This window comes from Sminthopsis crassicaudata, chromosome 6 (assembly GCF_048593235.1).
Source record: "Sminthopsis crassicaudata isolate SCR6 chromosome 6, ASM4859323v1, whole genome shotgun sequence".
Taxonomy (NCBI): Eukaryota; Metazoa; Chordata; class Mammalia; order Dasyuromorphia; family Dasyuridae; genus Sminthopsis; species Sminthopsis crassicaudata.
In genome coordinates this window covers 192,549,563-192,565,916 of record NC_133622.1, presented here as the reverse complement: position 1 = coordinate 192,565,916, position 16,354 = coordinate 192,549,563, and the positions used below count along the sequence as shown (strand labels likewise).

At 37.1% G+C, this 16,354-nt stretch overlaps 1 protein-coding gene across 1 annotated transcript in view; it reads right to left on the bottom strand.

The window, feature by feature from the left end:
- The window catches only part of DGKQ (diacylglycerol kinase theta), a 103,764-nt gene that overhangs the window by 30,698 nt on the left and 56,712 nt on the right, over positions 1 to 16,354 (bottom strand). Inside the window, exons 9-15 of the mRNA XM_074273413.1 lie at positions 15,411 to 15,640; positions 14,584 to 14,674; positions 13,200 to 13,254; positions 11,094 to 11,155; positions 8,115 to 8,265; positions 5,191 to 5,229; positions 2,021 to 2,136 (exon numbers count right to left, since the gene is read on the bottom strand). Of these exons, the coding sequence (XP_074129514.1) occupies positions 2,021 to 2,136; positions 5,191 to 5,229; positions 8,115 to 8,265; positions 11,094 to 11,155; positions 13,200 to 13,254; positions 14,584 to 14,674; positions 15,411 to 15,640 (744 nt within the window). The remainder of the gene's footprint in view (positions 1 to 2,020; positions 2,137 to 5,190; positions 5,230 to 8,114; positions 8,266 to 11,093; positions 11,156 to 13,199; positions 13,255 to 14,583; positions 14,675 to 15,410; positions 15,641 to 16,354) is intronic.

The window sequence follows — 16,354 nt, the reverse complement described above, 5'->3', positions numbered from 1 at the left end:
CTTGGTGTTGAATTCTCAGATGAAGAAATTGAAACTATTTCCACTCATATGAAAGAGTGTTCCAAATCACTACTGATCAGAGAAATGCAAATTAAGACAACTCTGAGATATCATTACACACCTGTCAGATTGGCTAAGATGACAGGAACAAATAATGATGAATGTTGGAGGGGATGTGGGAAAACTGGGACACTGATGCATTGTTGGTGGAGTTGTGAAAGAATCCAACCATTCTGGAGAGCAATCTGGAACTATGCCCAAAAAGTTATCAAAATGTGCATACCCTTTGACCCAGCAGTACTACTACTGGGCTTATATCCCAAAGAAATACTAAAGAGCGGAAAGGGACCTGTATGTGCCAAAATGTTTGTGGCAGCTCTTTTTGTTGTAGCTAGAAACTGGAAGATGAATGGATGTCCATCCATTGGAGAATGGTTGGGTAAATTATGGTATATGAAGGTTATGGAATATTATTGCTCTGTAAGAAATGACCAGCAGGAGGAATACAGAGAGGCCTGGAGAGACTTAAATCAACTGATGCTGAGTGAAATGAATAGAACCAGGAGATCGCTGTACACTTCAATGCTGTATGAGGATGTATTCTGATGGAAGTGGAAATCTTCAACATAAAGAAGATCCAACTCACTTCCAGTTGATCAATGATGGACAGAGGTAGCTGCACCCAGAGAAGAAACACTGTGAAGTGAATGTAAATTGTTAGCACTAATATCTGTCTGCCCAGGTTGCATGTACCTTCGGAATCTAATGCTTATTGTGCAACAAGAAAATGGTATTTACACACATGTATTGTATCTAGGTTATATTGTAACACATGTAAAATGTATGGGACTGCCTGCCATCGGGGGGAGGGAGTGGAGGGAGGGAGGGGATAATTTGGAAAAATGAATACAAGGGATAATATTATTAAAAAATATATATAAAAAAAAGATAGGCAGAAACAATTCAGTGTATAGAATAAATAATAAAGTTTTGGAAGTTGGGAAGAATAAAAGAATCAGAACATAAAAAAAAAAAAAAAAAGACTTGGTGTCGAAGGTTCCTTTGCCAGCTATGGCATTCTATGATTTCTAGAAGGAATAATGCCTTCCCCATCCCTTTCTTCCCCACAGTGTGCACTAGGAAACAGTAAATACAAATTAATCAACCCAAATGAACCCAGTCCTATGGTACCATGATATGGCTAATCACTGTGCAGAGAACCAAGAGAACATTGTACACAGCAACAATAAAATTATGTGATAATCAACTGTGATAGACTTGGCTCTTTTCAACAATAAGATGATCCAAGACAATTCCAATAGACTTGTGATAGAGAGAGCCATCTGCGTCCAGAGACAGAACTATGGAGACTGAATATGAATCAAAGAATGCTATTTTCACCTTTTTTTGCTGTTGTTTTTATTTGTTAGCTTGGTTTTTTTCTTTCTTTCTTATGTTTCCCCCATTTGATCTGATTTTTTTTTTTTGTGCAAGAATGACAAATATGGGAGAAAAATTTGGAACATAAAATTTTGCAAAGGTGAATGTTGAAAACTATCTTTTGCAAGTATTTGGAAAAATAAAATACTATTTTAAAAAATCATTGTGTAGAATTTTTCCATCAATAATCCTACCTCCCATTTGCACAGCACTTCACAATTCTCAAGGTTCTTTTAACATCCATTTTATGTTTGCTTAAATTTATAATTAGTTATTCAAATTTATAATCAAATTAACTTGGATTACAATTAACTAATGACTTGAATTTCTGAATTTTGATCTGCTCATTGTTTTCAAAAACAGTGAGAATTCAGCCTCTCCTGTCCTCTTGCTGACCTCCTCCTTTCTACCTCATATCTAACCACTTCCACAGGGAAGAGGAGAATGGTGGGGTTAAGCAGAAAAAATCACTGCTTTAGAATCTGAGGATGGGAGTTCAAATTCTAGCTCTGCTGCTTCCTCCCTATGTCATCTGGAGGAAATCACAAGCTCTCGGTTCTAGGAGGAGCAGGTACCTTACCATCACTTCAGGAATCACAATTCCAGTCAGCTGCTTGTCCTGGACCACTGTATCCTTAATGAGCATATATATTCTCTCCGCCTCCGAAAAACAGGAGATGTCAAGTACAACGGCCCCTGAAATAAAAACAATTTGCTTTTATGTCTAATTAGTAACTCAAATAAAATCAGCAAAAACCCAAAAACTAACTAGGGAAAAGAGGGAAGTCTTATACTGGAGCCTTTCTACACACAATATATACACACCTGCCAGTGGAAGGAAAATACCACATACAGACTCAACCATTTAAGCGAATCTGGAATCAATTTGAACCTGGGCTCAAGATCTTACTCAGCTACCTACTTGGGACTTGAATATGACTGTTCCTTATGGTCTCAGTAACACTGGGAATGGGCTAAAGAGCTCTGGGTTCCCTATGATACAGACATCTCAATGGGTCCATAATCTCATCAATGTGAATATATCCTCCAGGGACCCAGATGAAAGTCCTTAATCCAGGTCCAAGGCCCTACTGGCTCTAAATTGAGCCTATAAATTCTTTCTGAGCATCAGGTGTTTACAACAGTCCCACAGGTATATCATATTTTCCATAAGAGAAGCATCTCCCCAAAAGAAGCATATGCAAAATTTAGTGACTCTGGAGTCTGGATGGCCAACAACTTAACTTCACTAACATTAGTTCTGATCTCTATTGCTATGATCACTCAGACAATCTTCTCAGCTAAATAAGAGCTATCTTAAAGTATCTGAAGGTCAGTTTATCATATAGAAATGGAATTAGATTTTTTCTGTTTGGTCCCAGAAGGTAAACATAGAAGTAATGAATGGAGAAAAATTATAGAAAGACAGGTACTGGCTCAAAATAGGGTATCCTCAAAGTCTTGATACAGTTTTAAGCTTTCAAGACTTAAAAGTAATTAAATATTATATCTTTTATTTTATTTATATATTATTATGTTCACCACATTAATATACATTATAAACATAATATTAATATGTAACATTAATATATATTTGTTTTAGTTATTAAAATGTTAAACTGCACTAAGATATTCAAGATATAAAATAGCTTAAGAGAAATTACATATTAAGAAAATATAAATTAACATTAATATGTAAGCTATTAATGCTCAAAATATATAAATATTTATATGATAAAATAAATTACAACAATATTTAGGCTATTAAGAGTTTAAAATATATATGTAATATCTAAATGATAGAAATAAATTTTAATGTACAATAATATTTAGGCTATTAAAGCTTAAAACTTCACTGGCTTTGGGAAAACTTTATTATAAGGAAAAATTTCTTAATAATCAAAGTGGAATGAATAAATTCCCACAGGGAGGTAGCAAGTTCCCTATTAGTAGAAATTTGAGCAGCAGCTGGATGGTCACTTGTTACAAATACTGCAAAGGAGATGCTCACATAGAGACATATTGAATTAGAAACCTTTATGGTTCCCTTTCATTTCTGAGTTTCAAAGAAGCTCCATATTACATTATGTTGGAACCAGAAGGGACTTTTTCTGGGGTATCCAAATGGGGTCTTTGAACTTGTTTGGTTTTTTAAAAAATCCTTTGTTATAATTATTATTTCACTGTGATTGGTTTATTTTTTAATCCCATGTATTATTTTTAATTAATTTAAAAGCATTACTCTGCAAAGGGTACCACAGGATTCATTAGTCTGCTAACGGGGTCCATAACAGTGGACCAGGCTTGGAGTCAAGAAGACCTCAGTTGAAAATTGATCTCACGAACTTACTAGCTGTACAACTCTGGGCAAAGAAAGATTCAGTTTCCACAACTGTGAAGTGGGAATAACCCATTGTTGGCTTAATAAATCCTTCTTTCCTTTCTCTTTCCCTTCCTGTTCTTCTGTTCCTTCCTTCCTTTTCTTTCTCTTTTTCTTCCTTTCTCCCTCCCTTCATTCCTTCCTCCTTCCTTTTCTTTCATCCTTTCCTTCTTCCTTCCTTCCTTTCTTTGTCCCTCTCTCCCTTACATAAATGAAGAAACTTAGGCCCAGAGAATGGAAATGACTCAGTCAGGATCATACAGCTAGTAAATCGGAGAACTAGGCTTAAGAACTCAAAAGGTTATACTCTAGATCTGATGCTCTGTTCCTCTGCAAAGCGCTAATTTCTCTCTCTTCCTCTTTGTCTTCATAATATTGCTCAGCTCTTATGGAGTAATCCATCTTTTCCATTCTCTCCTATGATCCTTACAACATTCCCAGAGTGTCAACAGGACCGGATTTAGATACTTCCATTTTCAGAAAAAGGAACTGAGACTGAGAACAAACATGTTGCTTGCTTGATCTCACAGAGAAAGTTAAAAACAGAGGTGGAGTAAAAACCTCTATCTCCTGACTTCCAGTCTATATTCTTTCCATTTTGCTGCACTACATGGAATTGTGGATAGAAGATATGGACATTTATTTAACAGGCAGAAAAACATGTGGGCTTAGAACAATATCCTTTGGATCATGCATTTCCATTTCCATTTTTTATTCCTACTTTATAAGAAACGCTTCAGAAGTGAATCTGAAAGTGAATACATTTAACATCCCAAATAATTTTTACTACCATTTTGAATCCATGCTGTTCCTGTAGGAGATAGATCCAGCCAGAAAAGATTTATAAATTATTCAAGGTGGAGCTGAGAAGAATAATTCATTACATTTCACCTTAATTAGCAAAGCCACATTAGAGAAGACTAGCTGACATTTATAGAGTACTCTGTGGTTTGCACAGTTACATATTATGTCCCTTGACTCTCACAACAAAACAGTGAGTTGGGGAGTAAAAGTGCAATCTCCATTTTACAGTTGAGAAAATTGAGACTCAGAGGCTAAGGGGCTTTCTGAAGTTATAGGACTGTCATATGAGAGATTAAATGTTAACTTGAGCCTTCTGGTTCTCAAATTCAAGGCTCTTTATCTTATGCCTTATAAATATATACAATGTAAGGCTGAAGACTTTGCACAGTCCTGCCTCACTTAAATCCAATTCACTTGCAAGTCAAAGACATCTATTTCCCTTCTGATGTTATTGGTCTTCTTTAAGAACAAAAGACAAACAATAACAATACAATAGACGTGATAAATAGAAGCTATGTAACATATGTGTGTGTGTATTTACACACACACATAAATAATCTGCTTACCTTGATTTGCGTAAACATGAGTTACTGTCACTAAATTTGCTGTAAAAATAGGAAACAAAAGTCAATTTTTCCACTTTCAGTATCCATGCTGCTTTCCCAAAGCTCTGAGACTGAAGTCCCACAAATTCAAACCATGTCTTTAGTCGATCTTTCCCCTCATTTTCTACCCATTGAAATGGACCCATCTGCAACTTGACTAATGGGAGCTATGAAGAAGAAATGGGCTCCAGAGCTGGAAGGGCTCTTCAAGACCATCTAGTTCAGCTTTTCATTGTACAAATGTACCAAGAGAAGCTTGACTTGATCACCAGGCATCAAGGAAACGAAGGAATCTTACTGGTATCTTACCTTCCTAACTAGACTGTAGGCTCTTTGATGGTAGAGACTTCATATCAGTTTTTTAGTAAGTGTTTAATAAACATTTGTTGAATCGACCAAGCTCACACAGTATGAGAATACCAGAACAAAGTTCATGAAATGTGAATCAAGAAAATTAGTTAATAATACAAAAATATCTTCCTAAAATGGGCCCGGGACATTAGACATAGTCTGACCAAGGTAGGAGGCGAACAGCTGGTATGCTCTCCTCCCTCATTCTAGCCACTCTTCCTCTATTAAAGCAGCCTAAGATTAAGTATTTTTTGGCTGCCACATCATGCTGTTCACTCTATTTACTTTTGCCATTTACTAAACTCCGATATTTTTCCACACAATCTATTTTCTAAACCATTGCCCACCCACAAAAAGGTAAGAATGCCTAAAGGTTATTCCAATTCTTCAAGGTCCACCTTGCAGGAAGTCTTCCCTAATTATGACAGACAACAGAGACTTCCCTTCCAGACTACTGACAGTCCTTAGTCTGTGCATGCAGTTTGTACATAAATTATACTCAGTTTTAAAAGTTGGTATATACTATCACGTAACAGTCTCTCTTCCATGCTTAATCTTGTCTCCTGCAGCCCGTGGGCTCACTAAAGGCGGACCTTTAATCTACTCCTTTTCTGCCACCCCAAGACTTTGAGCTCCCCCAGAGCAATCAATTAATTAACATGCATTTGTTAAGCACTTACTAAGCACGTTATTAAGCACTATGTGGCAGACAATAAACTGGGCATTGGGGATACAGAGATTAAAAATGAAATAGTCACTATTCTCAAAGAGTTTACCTTCAACTAGAAGAAGCAACATTTATACATATAGTCCTATAAAGAATAAATACAAAGTAATGAAAGATAGTTTAGGGAATGAGGGCTTGAGTAGCTGAGGCAATCAGGAAGGGCTTCATGTAGAAAAAAGAGTCAAATTTTGAAGGAAATGAGAGATTTGCAGGTGTATTGAGTATGGTGGGAATTAGCAGTACAAAGGCTAGAAAACAGAGGTGACCATATGAAAAAGCCAAGAAAATTGGTTTGGCTAGACTCCAAAATATAGGAGATTAATGTCTGACAAGGTTGGAAATGTAGCTGAAACTAGATTATGATGGGCTTTTACTTCATCTCCCCAAGACTATGACAGTCTCTAAGAGCAGAATCTGAGCACTGTTCCTTCAGTGTCCCTGATCCAGGAGTCTGGATGCTCCCCACCTTCTCAGGGCAGGTTCTTCCTCAAGAGAAAGATTGGAAAGAGCAGCAATAAAATTCAGAGATACAGAGAGAGACAGAGGGGGGCAGGATGAAATCGCAGCAATAAAATTCAGAGAAAATAATGGAGGGAATGTGGGAAAACTGGGACTCTAATACATTGTTGGTGGAGTGGTGAACTGATCCAACCATTCTGGAGAGCAATTTGAAATTATGCCCAAAGGCCTATAAAACTCTGCATCCAGCAATGTCTCTACTGGGTCTGTACCCCAAAGAGATCTTTAAAGAGGGAAAAGTTTCCACATGTGCAAAACTGTTTGTGGCAGCCCTTTTTGTAGTGGCAAGAAACTGGAAGTTTCTTGAGTGGATGCCCATCAGCTGAAAATGGCTGAATAAGTTATGGTACATGAATGTTATGGAATGTTATTGTTCTGTAAGAAATGACCAGCAGGATGGTTTCAAAGAGGCCTGGAAAGACTCACATGAACTGATGCTGAGTGAAATGAGTAGGACCAAGAGCACTGTACACAGCAACAAGAAGATTATGTGATAATCAATCCTGATGGACATGGCTCTTTTCAACAATGATGTGATTCAGGCCAGTTCCAATAGGCTTGTGATGGAGAGAGCCATCTGCACCCAGAGAAAGGACTGTGGGGACTTAGTGTGGATCACAACATTGCATTTTCAATTTTTTTTTTCTCTCTTTTTTCCCTTTTTGATCTGATTTTTCTTGTGTAGCATGATAATTGTGATAATAAATTTAGGAAAATTGCACATTTAAACTTTTATTGGATTACTTACTGTCTAGGAGAAGGGGAAGGTAGGGAGGGAGAAAATTAGGGAACACAAGGTTTTGAAAGAGTAAATGTTGAATGTATGGGACTTACTTGCCATCTAGGGGAGAGGGTGGGGGGAAGGAGGGGAAAAGTTGGAACAAAAAGTTTTACAAGGATCAATGTTTCAATGTTGAAATATTCCCCATTCATATGTTTTGGATATAAAAAGCTATAATAAAAAATAAAATAAAACAAAAAATAAAAAGATAAAAACACCCTTATTACCACCCCAAAAAAAGAGCAAATGTTGAAAACTATCTTTGCAACTTTTGAAAAATAAAAAAATTATTATAAAAAAAATAAAATTCAGAGAGAGAGAGAGAGAGAGAGAGAGAGAGAGAGAGAGAGAGAGAGAGAGAGAGAGAGAGAGAGAGAGAGAGAGAGGAGAACAGGAGAAAAGCAGCTTAAATGGTCAAGCAAAGGAAACCAAAATGACAAGGGAACAGGCAAAGACAATTTCTTTTAAGAGACAGATGGTTTGGGAGATTTTTTTTCTTTTACTCACTTTTGATAGCCAAATCCTCCTTTAGAATATTAGTGTATTCCTCAGCAGAGAGCTGGGGGGGCAGGCCTCCAACAAACAGGCTCACTTGTGTAGTAGCATCCCCATTTTCTACCACATAAAATCTTGTTTGGTTCATTTGACGTACAGAAGTCTGGAAATAAGGAAAGGTGGCAGTGAACCCAACGTGCTTGGGGATAGTGACAGGATTATCATGAACACAGAAAATCACCAGTTTGGGTTGGCAATCAGTATGACCAAAGAACTACTCAATGCCGGGTGGGGGGAAGGGGACACCTGACCTAGTGCTCAAGAGATCTGAATTCTGAATTCTAATTTAATTCTTCCACTAATTTTCTCCATGACTTCTGGAAAAATACTTCCTGCCATTAGGTTTCAATTTTCTCACTCCTATAAGGAGAGATTTGAACTAAATAATCACTAAGGTGCCTCTTGGCTCCGACAGCCTCTGATTCTAGGTGAGAACTAAGCAGAGAGACAGAAGAGGCACTCACATTGAGAAGAGAGAAAATGAGAAAGAGAGAAAAAAAAAATGAACAGAGAGGACAAAAGGCTTGCCATAGTTAGAGGAAATAGAGTGTCCCCAAATAACCTGGATCCCTAATGCCTTGAAAGCAGGCCAGAATGGTGAGCAAAATCTCAGAATTTTACAAACATAAAAGAGAATTCCTGGATAGAAGCTGAGAAAAAAACTTCAGAGGGTTCACTGAGTTCCTCTCTATTTTGCAGAAGTGGAAATTGAGGCTCAAAAAGGTCACAGGATCTGCTCCATGCCATGATCCTCTTGTCCCCAAATCCAGGACACTTTTCATTATACTGGAAAGTTATACACTTGGACTCAGAAAATCAGCTACCTAAGTACAGAATGGAGCAGGACGTCTAGAAAATAGTTTGTGGGAAGAAAAAAAAAAAAAAAAAAAAAAAGATCTGGGGGGATTTAGTAGCCTCTAAAACTTAACTGCAATGAACAGTGTGACATGGCAGTCAAAATATCTCAATCTCAGATTGCATTCATTGAGGAAGAGGGGCTAGAAGGAAAGAGAGGAGAGTCCCGGCTGATTCCCTGACTTAGACCATATCTACAACACTATAAACAGTTCTGGGCACATTGTAGGAAGGTTTTTGACAGAGTCAGAGGAGGACAGCCTGAATAACACAAGGACCAAGTAACAGGTCATTCAAGCATCTGGTGAAAAAACTATACGTTTGGCCTGGAGCAGGGAAGGCTCAAGGGCAACATAACAGCTGTCTTCCAATATCGTAGAAAAGAAAACGTGTTCTCTCTGGCACCAAAAGGTCAAAATAGGAGCCAGGGATAGCAATCTCAAGAAAAAGATTTAAGCTCTATATGTGGAAAAATTTCCCTACACTGAGACCTTCCTAAAAGTGGAATGGACAGGTAGTAAGCCTCTTATCACTGGAGATGTTCAAGCACTGGCTAGATTAGCACTTTCAGAACAGATTAATGATTTAGTTAGCAGCTGGATCAGATGGCCTTTGAAGTTTCCTCCATCTCTGAAATCTTGTGTTCTATGAAGCGTACATAACCGTCCCCACTGTCTGATGTATTTTGAACAAGGCACAAGAGATCAGAGCACCATAGACTCATGGGATCTCAGAGAAAAAGGGCAGCCTAGGGCATAATCTGAGTTTTTCTACTAAGAAAAGGAAATCTCTGAGAAGCAAAATCAATTGCCTAAGGTCAAACAGGAAGCTAGGGTAAACACTAGCACCCAAAGCAGGTCTCCTGATTACTAGACCAGGGCTTTTCTCTATTGTACTACTCCTACACATTATTATTACGTACACAATATGCATATAGACACAGGTGCACATATATTGCATATATTCACACAGATGTGTGTGAATATACATGAGATACATTTGTATATATAAGGGGTGTGTGTGTGTGAATTTTATGGGTTAACAAGGGAAAAAACCACTTTTGATAAATTTTCCTTTCCTTTCCCTTTAAAATTCTACAGCATTTTTTTTTCACTTTTGGTAAAGTATAATTTTGGGGGGAAACTTTCTTTTTTTTACAACATGACTAATATGGAAATATGTTTTACATGATTGCACATATATAACCTATATAAAATTGCTTGCTGTTTTAGAGGAAGGAAAGTTGGGAGGGAGAAAATTTAGAACTCAAAATTTTATAAAAGAGGAATGTTAAAAATTTGTCTCACGCTTTTCATTTTTGATACTAACAATTTGATTTTCTTCTTTCCTTTTTCTAATCAAATTAACTAAAGGTTTACCTATTTTGTTGGTTTTTTCATAAACCAACTCTTAGTTTTATTAGATCAATAGGTTTTTTTACTTTCAATTTTATTAATCTCCCTTTTTATTTTCAGAATTTCAAATTTGGTATTTAATAGGGGTTTTAAATTTGTTCTTTTTCTAGCTTTTTTAGTTGCATGCCCAAATCACTGATCTTTTTCTCCATTTTATGCATCTAAAGATATAAAACTCCCCCTAAGAACTGCTTTGGCTTTATCCCATAAATTTTGGATGAAATTATCAGTTGTGTCTATGATTTGTTGTTTTACCCACTCATTCTTTAGAATCAGATTATTTAGTTTCCAATTAAATTTTGGTCTATTTTCCCCTAGCTCTCTATTATATGTAATTGGAAGGAAAATACTATTAAAAATAAAACAAAATCAAATCCCATAGTATGAAAGAGAGAAGGAGTAACCTGCATAAAGTGGTGCTCAGCAAGTACTTGCTGACAAAGTAATTTTTCCTAGGGAACATGGTTAGCAAGAAGTCCCTTTAGAAATTTCAAAGGTTAAGATCCTCCTGGGCCCAGAAGATTGTTTTTAGTGAGAAAACAACTAAAAACTCTTCCACAGCCCCCAGTTTTTCTTTGGACCTGTGCTCAAAGTCTAATCAGTACAATTCTCCATCCCCCAAGGAATACAACAGAAAGTTCATGAATCACCAATTAATTACCTTTCGGATGTCTCTAAGTCTGTTGAGAATTAATTCCTCATCAGTCAGTGTCATTCGTTGAACTAAAAGGATTAAAAAGACATTAAGAGGAGTTGAAGGATCATCAACTTTGGAGACAAAATAGACTTCTGCTTAAAACAATCAACTATTTCTTTTCTTTCTTTCTTTTTTTTTTTTTTTTTTTTTTTTTTGCATTTTTCATTTGGAAATACGCCTACTGAAAAAGGCTGCTGTCTAGGCTCAATTTAAAAAGTGAACCATTTGAGATGTATAGAATCCAGCAGTTCCAGTGTGGGGGATTTAGAAGATGAAAGATGAGTTTGTGCAAAGAGGGATGCTTGAGAACAAAGACTGTGAAGGGAAGACAGAGGGGTCTGCTCACAGCTAAGATCTTTTCATTTCAATTCATAAATACTACCACAAAGTGCTGACCTAGGTGCTAGACATGCAAAACTGGTAAACAAAACATTTTCTGCCTTGGAAGAACTTAAAATTCTACCATACTTGCCTGCAACATGCATTTTTTTTTTTTTTTTGCTCCTGCACACAACACATTTCTACACACACACACACACACACACACACACACACACACACACACACACACACACACACACACATACATATATAACATTCATTCCCAACAGCTGTCAAAGTGATACTCCTAGACATGTATACAAGTACAAAGTAGACACAGAGTAATACACAGTTATATCAAGGAGAGGACAGAAAAAGAAGGGGAGAGAATGTCAGGTAATCAGGCAGACTTGGGGACCCAGATGAAATATTCATCTTATATTGTTGTGAATCCTAGCTCTCTATTTCTCTCAGCATCTAGTAAAGTTGGTGCTTAATAAAGGTTTTGTTGAACTAAAGGAATTGAGAAGAATTGGAGTCACTGGAACAACATGGGCCTATAATAATGGTGATGTTAGGAAAAGCAGATCCCAATATGGTGATTTACAGCAGAGATGTCAAATTTGAGACCACAAAACTCCTGAGAAGAGCCTGAACCGTGTTAAAATATAACTGAGAAATGTTTTAACAAAATAAACAAAAATATAACCCAGCATTATGAGATAATGTTAATTTGGGTTTTCTAAATCAATATATGGTCACTAGGAATCCTTATGTACAGTTTAGCAGTTTAATTAATTAGTTTAATTTTGAGTTTTTCCTCATCTCAGAATGGGATCAGAGGAAAAATTATCAGCTCCATTTAGTTGATAGTAAAACCAAGACTCAACAATGAAAGAGTTTGTTGTCCAGTGTTAGGCAAGTGAATAAGGAGCAAAGTGAGATATCAAATCTAGAAATCATAGTAATGACAAGATGAAAGAGAAAGGAAGAATATGACCAGTTCAAACAGCCACTAAGTGGAGGAGCAGATCCCTGGGGTTCTTTTAACCTATAGCTACCTTGGCCTAAATGAGGCTGTTGTTTCATGGTTCAGGATGGTATTTAAGGATAACTGGGTTTTCTCCTAAACCTCTGACCTAGGCCCATTCAGGGCTCAGAAAAGACCGTCAAGAGATATAGCTATAATTGACTTTATGCCCAAGAGTTTGTATCTCAGATTCTAAAACCTTGAGTACCTTACCTTACAGCAGGGCCAGGTCAGTAAGATCCCTCAAGAGACAACCCTGGGAAACAGACACATAAGGGAAGCCCCTCCAGATAGCCAGGCTCCCCAAGGCCACATTACATTGCCACAATCAGGGTTCGGTTACTTTTCCTTTATGTTGACACACTCAGCTCCAAATATGAATGCTGCTTTGGAGAGTATCAGCCCCTGGCTCTGAGGTCCTTCTGTTTTTATCTGCTACTTATCTACAAGCCTCAGGTAGGAAACAATTTGGTACTCTCTTCAAACTATTGGCAACAGAGGTTGCTTTCCTCCCCGCATCTTTCCAGAGAATCATGATAACACAGAATAGGAAATCTTAGCAAGAAGAGTCTTCCCAAATCTATTGGGCCTAGTATAACAAAATTAATGATAATAGATAATATAATAGTACAATAAATAATAGTATAATAAAAAACTGTTGACTATCCCATCCTTTTAGGGCTCATTCCCTCAGGGTTCAGCCCCAGTCCCCATCTTACCTTGCTTACTGCCCATGAGCACCTCCACCAATCGGAAATTCTTGAGACTTTCTGCCTGCCAAGGATTAGACAAAAACATTTCATTAAGTTTTTGCCAAAGCCAAAATACCTTGTCTGTGTGATGGTTTTTAACAGTTACTCTATCCCTTATTCTAATAATCAATTTTCCAAACAGAAAGCAAGAGATCCAAAAGAAGTATTCAAACAAACCCAGGAAAAGGATTTAAAGACTAATAGGACTCAAATCCAGGAAAAAGTACTTGAAGACTAATAGTATCTCAGAATATCAAAGCAAGAAGGGAACTTAAAAGTTGTGTAGTCAGTATAACACCCTAATTTTATAGATGACAAACCTCATGTCCAAAGAAGGAAAGGTATTTATTCAAGACAATACAAATAATAAAAGGCAGAACTAAAGCCAAAACCTAATCATTCTGACTCTAACTCAAATGTTCTCTTTACCATACTGCGCATCTTCCAAACGTGCCTAAAGATACCTAATTACAACATAACTTAGTACAGCTGTCTTGAGTTATTGTCTTCTAGTACTTCCTGCCCAGTGATAACACAATATGATGAGGTCAAAGTATGATCCTACTGGGCTGTGAGCTCTGAAAGGGAAACATTTTGTCTTTCTCAAATCTCTAACCGCAGGTTCGTAGAATTTGGAGTTTGGAAGACATGAAATAGCAGGTAGATTGCTGTACTTGGAATTGTAAGTCACAAATTCAAATCCTGCCTAGGAAACTTCTTATTGTGTGATCAGGGCCAAGTTATCTTATGTTCACTCTCCTCATCTACAAAATGGAAAATCTTCCATATTTACTCTTGTTGCAAGCACTCTGTTAACTTCAAAAGGTTACATTTGTATCTGTCATGGTGGTTATTATTTTGGACTTTTATTTTAAAAAGGAGAAAACTAAGACCAGAGCTAGTAAAGTGGTAGAATTAGGACTGAATTAGATCCTTAGACCTAATTCTAGCGTGTTCTTTCTTCTGAATCATGCTTTTACCCAGAATAGCTGAGAGCCTGAAGGTGGCAAGCTCTTAAGAAAAGTTTGCTCTGATAAATATGAAATAAGTTTAGAAGAATGGCACGTGGTAACCTATATCAGATTGCTCATTGTCTTGGGGAGGGAAAGGGAGAAAAATTTAGAACACAGAGTTTTGCAAAGGTGAATGTGGAAAACTATATGTATTTGGAAAAATAAAATACTATTAAAAAAAAGAAAAGAAAAGAAAAGAAAAGTTTGCTGAATGATTAACTAACTGATGCACCAAATATAACAGGATAACTTCGGAAAACCTATAGGAGAGAGGAGCCTGAGAATCATCCCAGAAAGGAAACATCCCATAAATTTCAGAGAAGTCAGTCTGACTTTACCTGTCGCCCCAGCAATGGGAGGACTTCTTGCATCACTGTCTGAGCGGTGCTTTCTTTGTCGATTCGAATGGAGACATAAGCCATTCCAACCCTGGAGGGAAGAAGGATCCTAAGTGGCTGGAATTTCTCAACAGGCTACTTAGATCTCTTGGGAAAAGGAAAGTGCCTGTCTGGGCTATATTCACGTAAAGGCTGTATAAAATATGGGATGTATGGGGAGTCAAAGGAGTGGGAGCCAATTTTCCACAAGGGGTCAATAACAGGGTTCACAAATTCCTAACCATTTCAGTACAAAGGGCCTCATCCAAAAATATGCTGGAGTCAACTCAAACCAGCTCACAAGAGACAGTTGTTAAATTTTCAGCCTGAGCATTTATATGTCAGATATTGGCAAATACTACAAATCAGAGCTTGACTTACTTTTTTTTTTTTTTCTGGCTGATTAGACTTATGAAAGTGATGGAAAAAATGTTATTAATGCCAATTAAATTCAGAAGTGTATTACGTATACATTTCCCCCCCCAAAGAGCTAGTTTTTAAATATTTACTAGCACCCTATTGGACTTATCCTTGTTTTAAGTGGAGAAACCAATCAGCTCCATTTGGATCCAGGATAACAAATCCATCCACATCAATATTCACAATTTCTGGTTGTAAACAGATGGCTATAGCCTCCAGATTCCTTGATTAGGAATGACTTTCCTTACTTTGATACCTCACTAATGTAATTATTGGAGATGAAACATGGTCTAGTGAATAATTTACTTTCTTTGTAGTCAGCAAGTCCTGACTTTCTCGCCCTGACTAGTAGGTGCCCCTCCACTTACTTCAGCCAAGCTGGGTAAATTTTTATAACTTCATGATCCTTGGGCTTAGCATGGATGATCCAGGCTTCAGGAATGGACTCTCTGAACCCGGAGGGGAGGGTAGTGCTACAGGAATCCTCTGGGCCTCCGTTTCTGTGAGTTGTACAATCAGCCATGGCCTGCTGAGCCAGAGTCTGGAGCTCAAAGTCTCGGTGGTCCTCATTAATGTAATAAGCCCTTAAAGCTGCCTCCTGCAAGACCAGAAGAAAAGGCAGTTAGTCATTTCTTTAGAAATTAATTAGTTAATGAATTAAGCTGTATGTTTTTCTTGGCCCTTGAATAATTAACTAACTTGCTTGTTGTATAGCAATTCATCAATTTGTTTAAAAGAATGTTTTTATTTTATTTTTTCTCAGCTATATGTAAAAACAATTTTAACAATTTTTGTTTTTGAATTCTAAATTCCCTCTCTTCTCCTCCTCCTTCCTTGAGAAGCCAAACATATGGATATAGATTATACATGTGCAGTTATACAAAACATATTTTTGTTAGTTATTAGTTATGTTGCAAAAGAAAACACAGACCAAAAACAAAAACCTCAAGAAAAATAAAATTTTAAAAATTATTCTTCAAAAAAGAAAAAATATACGTATAAAGTTTTTGAAATACTTAAAGGATGACTCAATGGGTATAGGAAAGTCCCAAGCCTCTGTATGAACCCTTCTTCCTTCTCTAATGATCTTTTGGTGATCTCATCAGCTCTGGTGGAGTGACCTGCATCTCTCTGGGATCTATATATCTAGTCTTCAATTCTCTCTTGACCTTCAGTCCCATCCAGCCAACCACTGGACATTTTCTACTTAATTTCCAGGAGGGAGCTTGAATTCATTTTGTCCAAAACACTATTTGTTATACTTCCACCACAAATCCACTCCTCTTTGGAAGCTTCCAATTTCTGTCAAGGA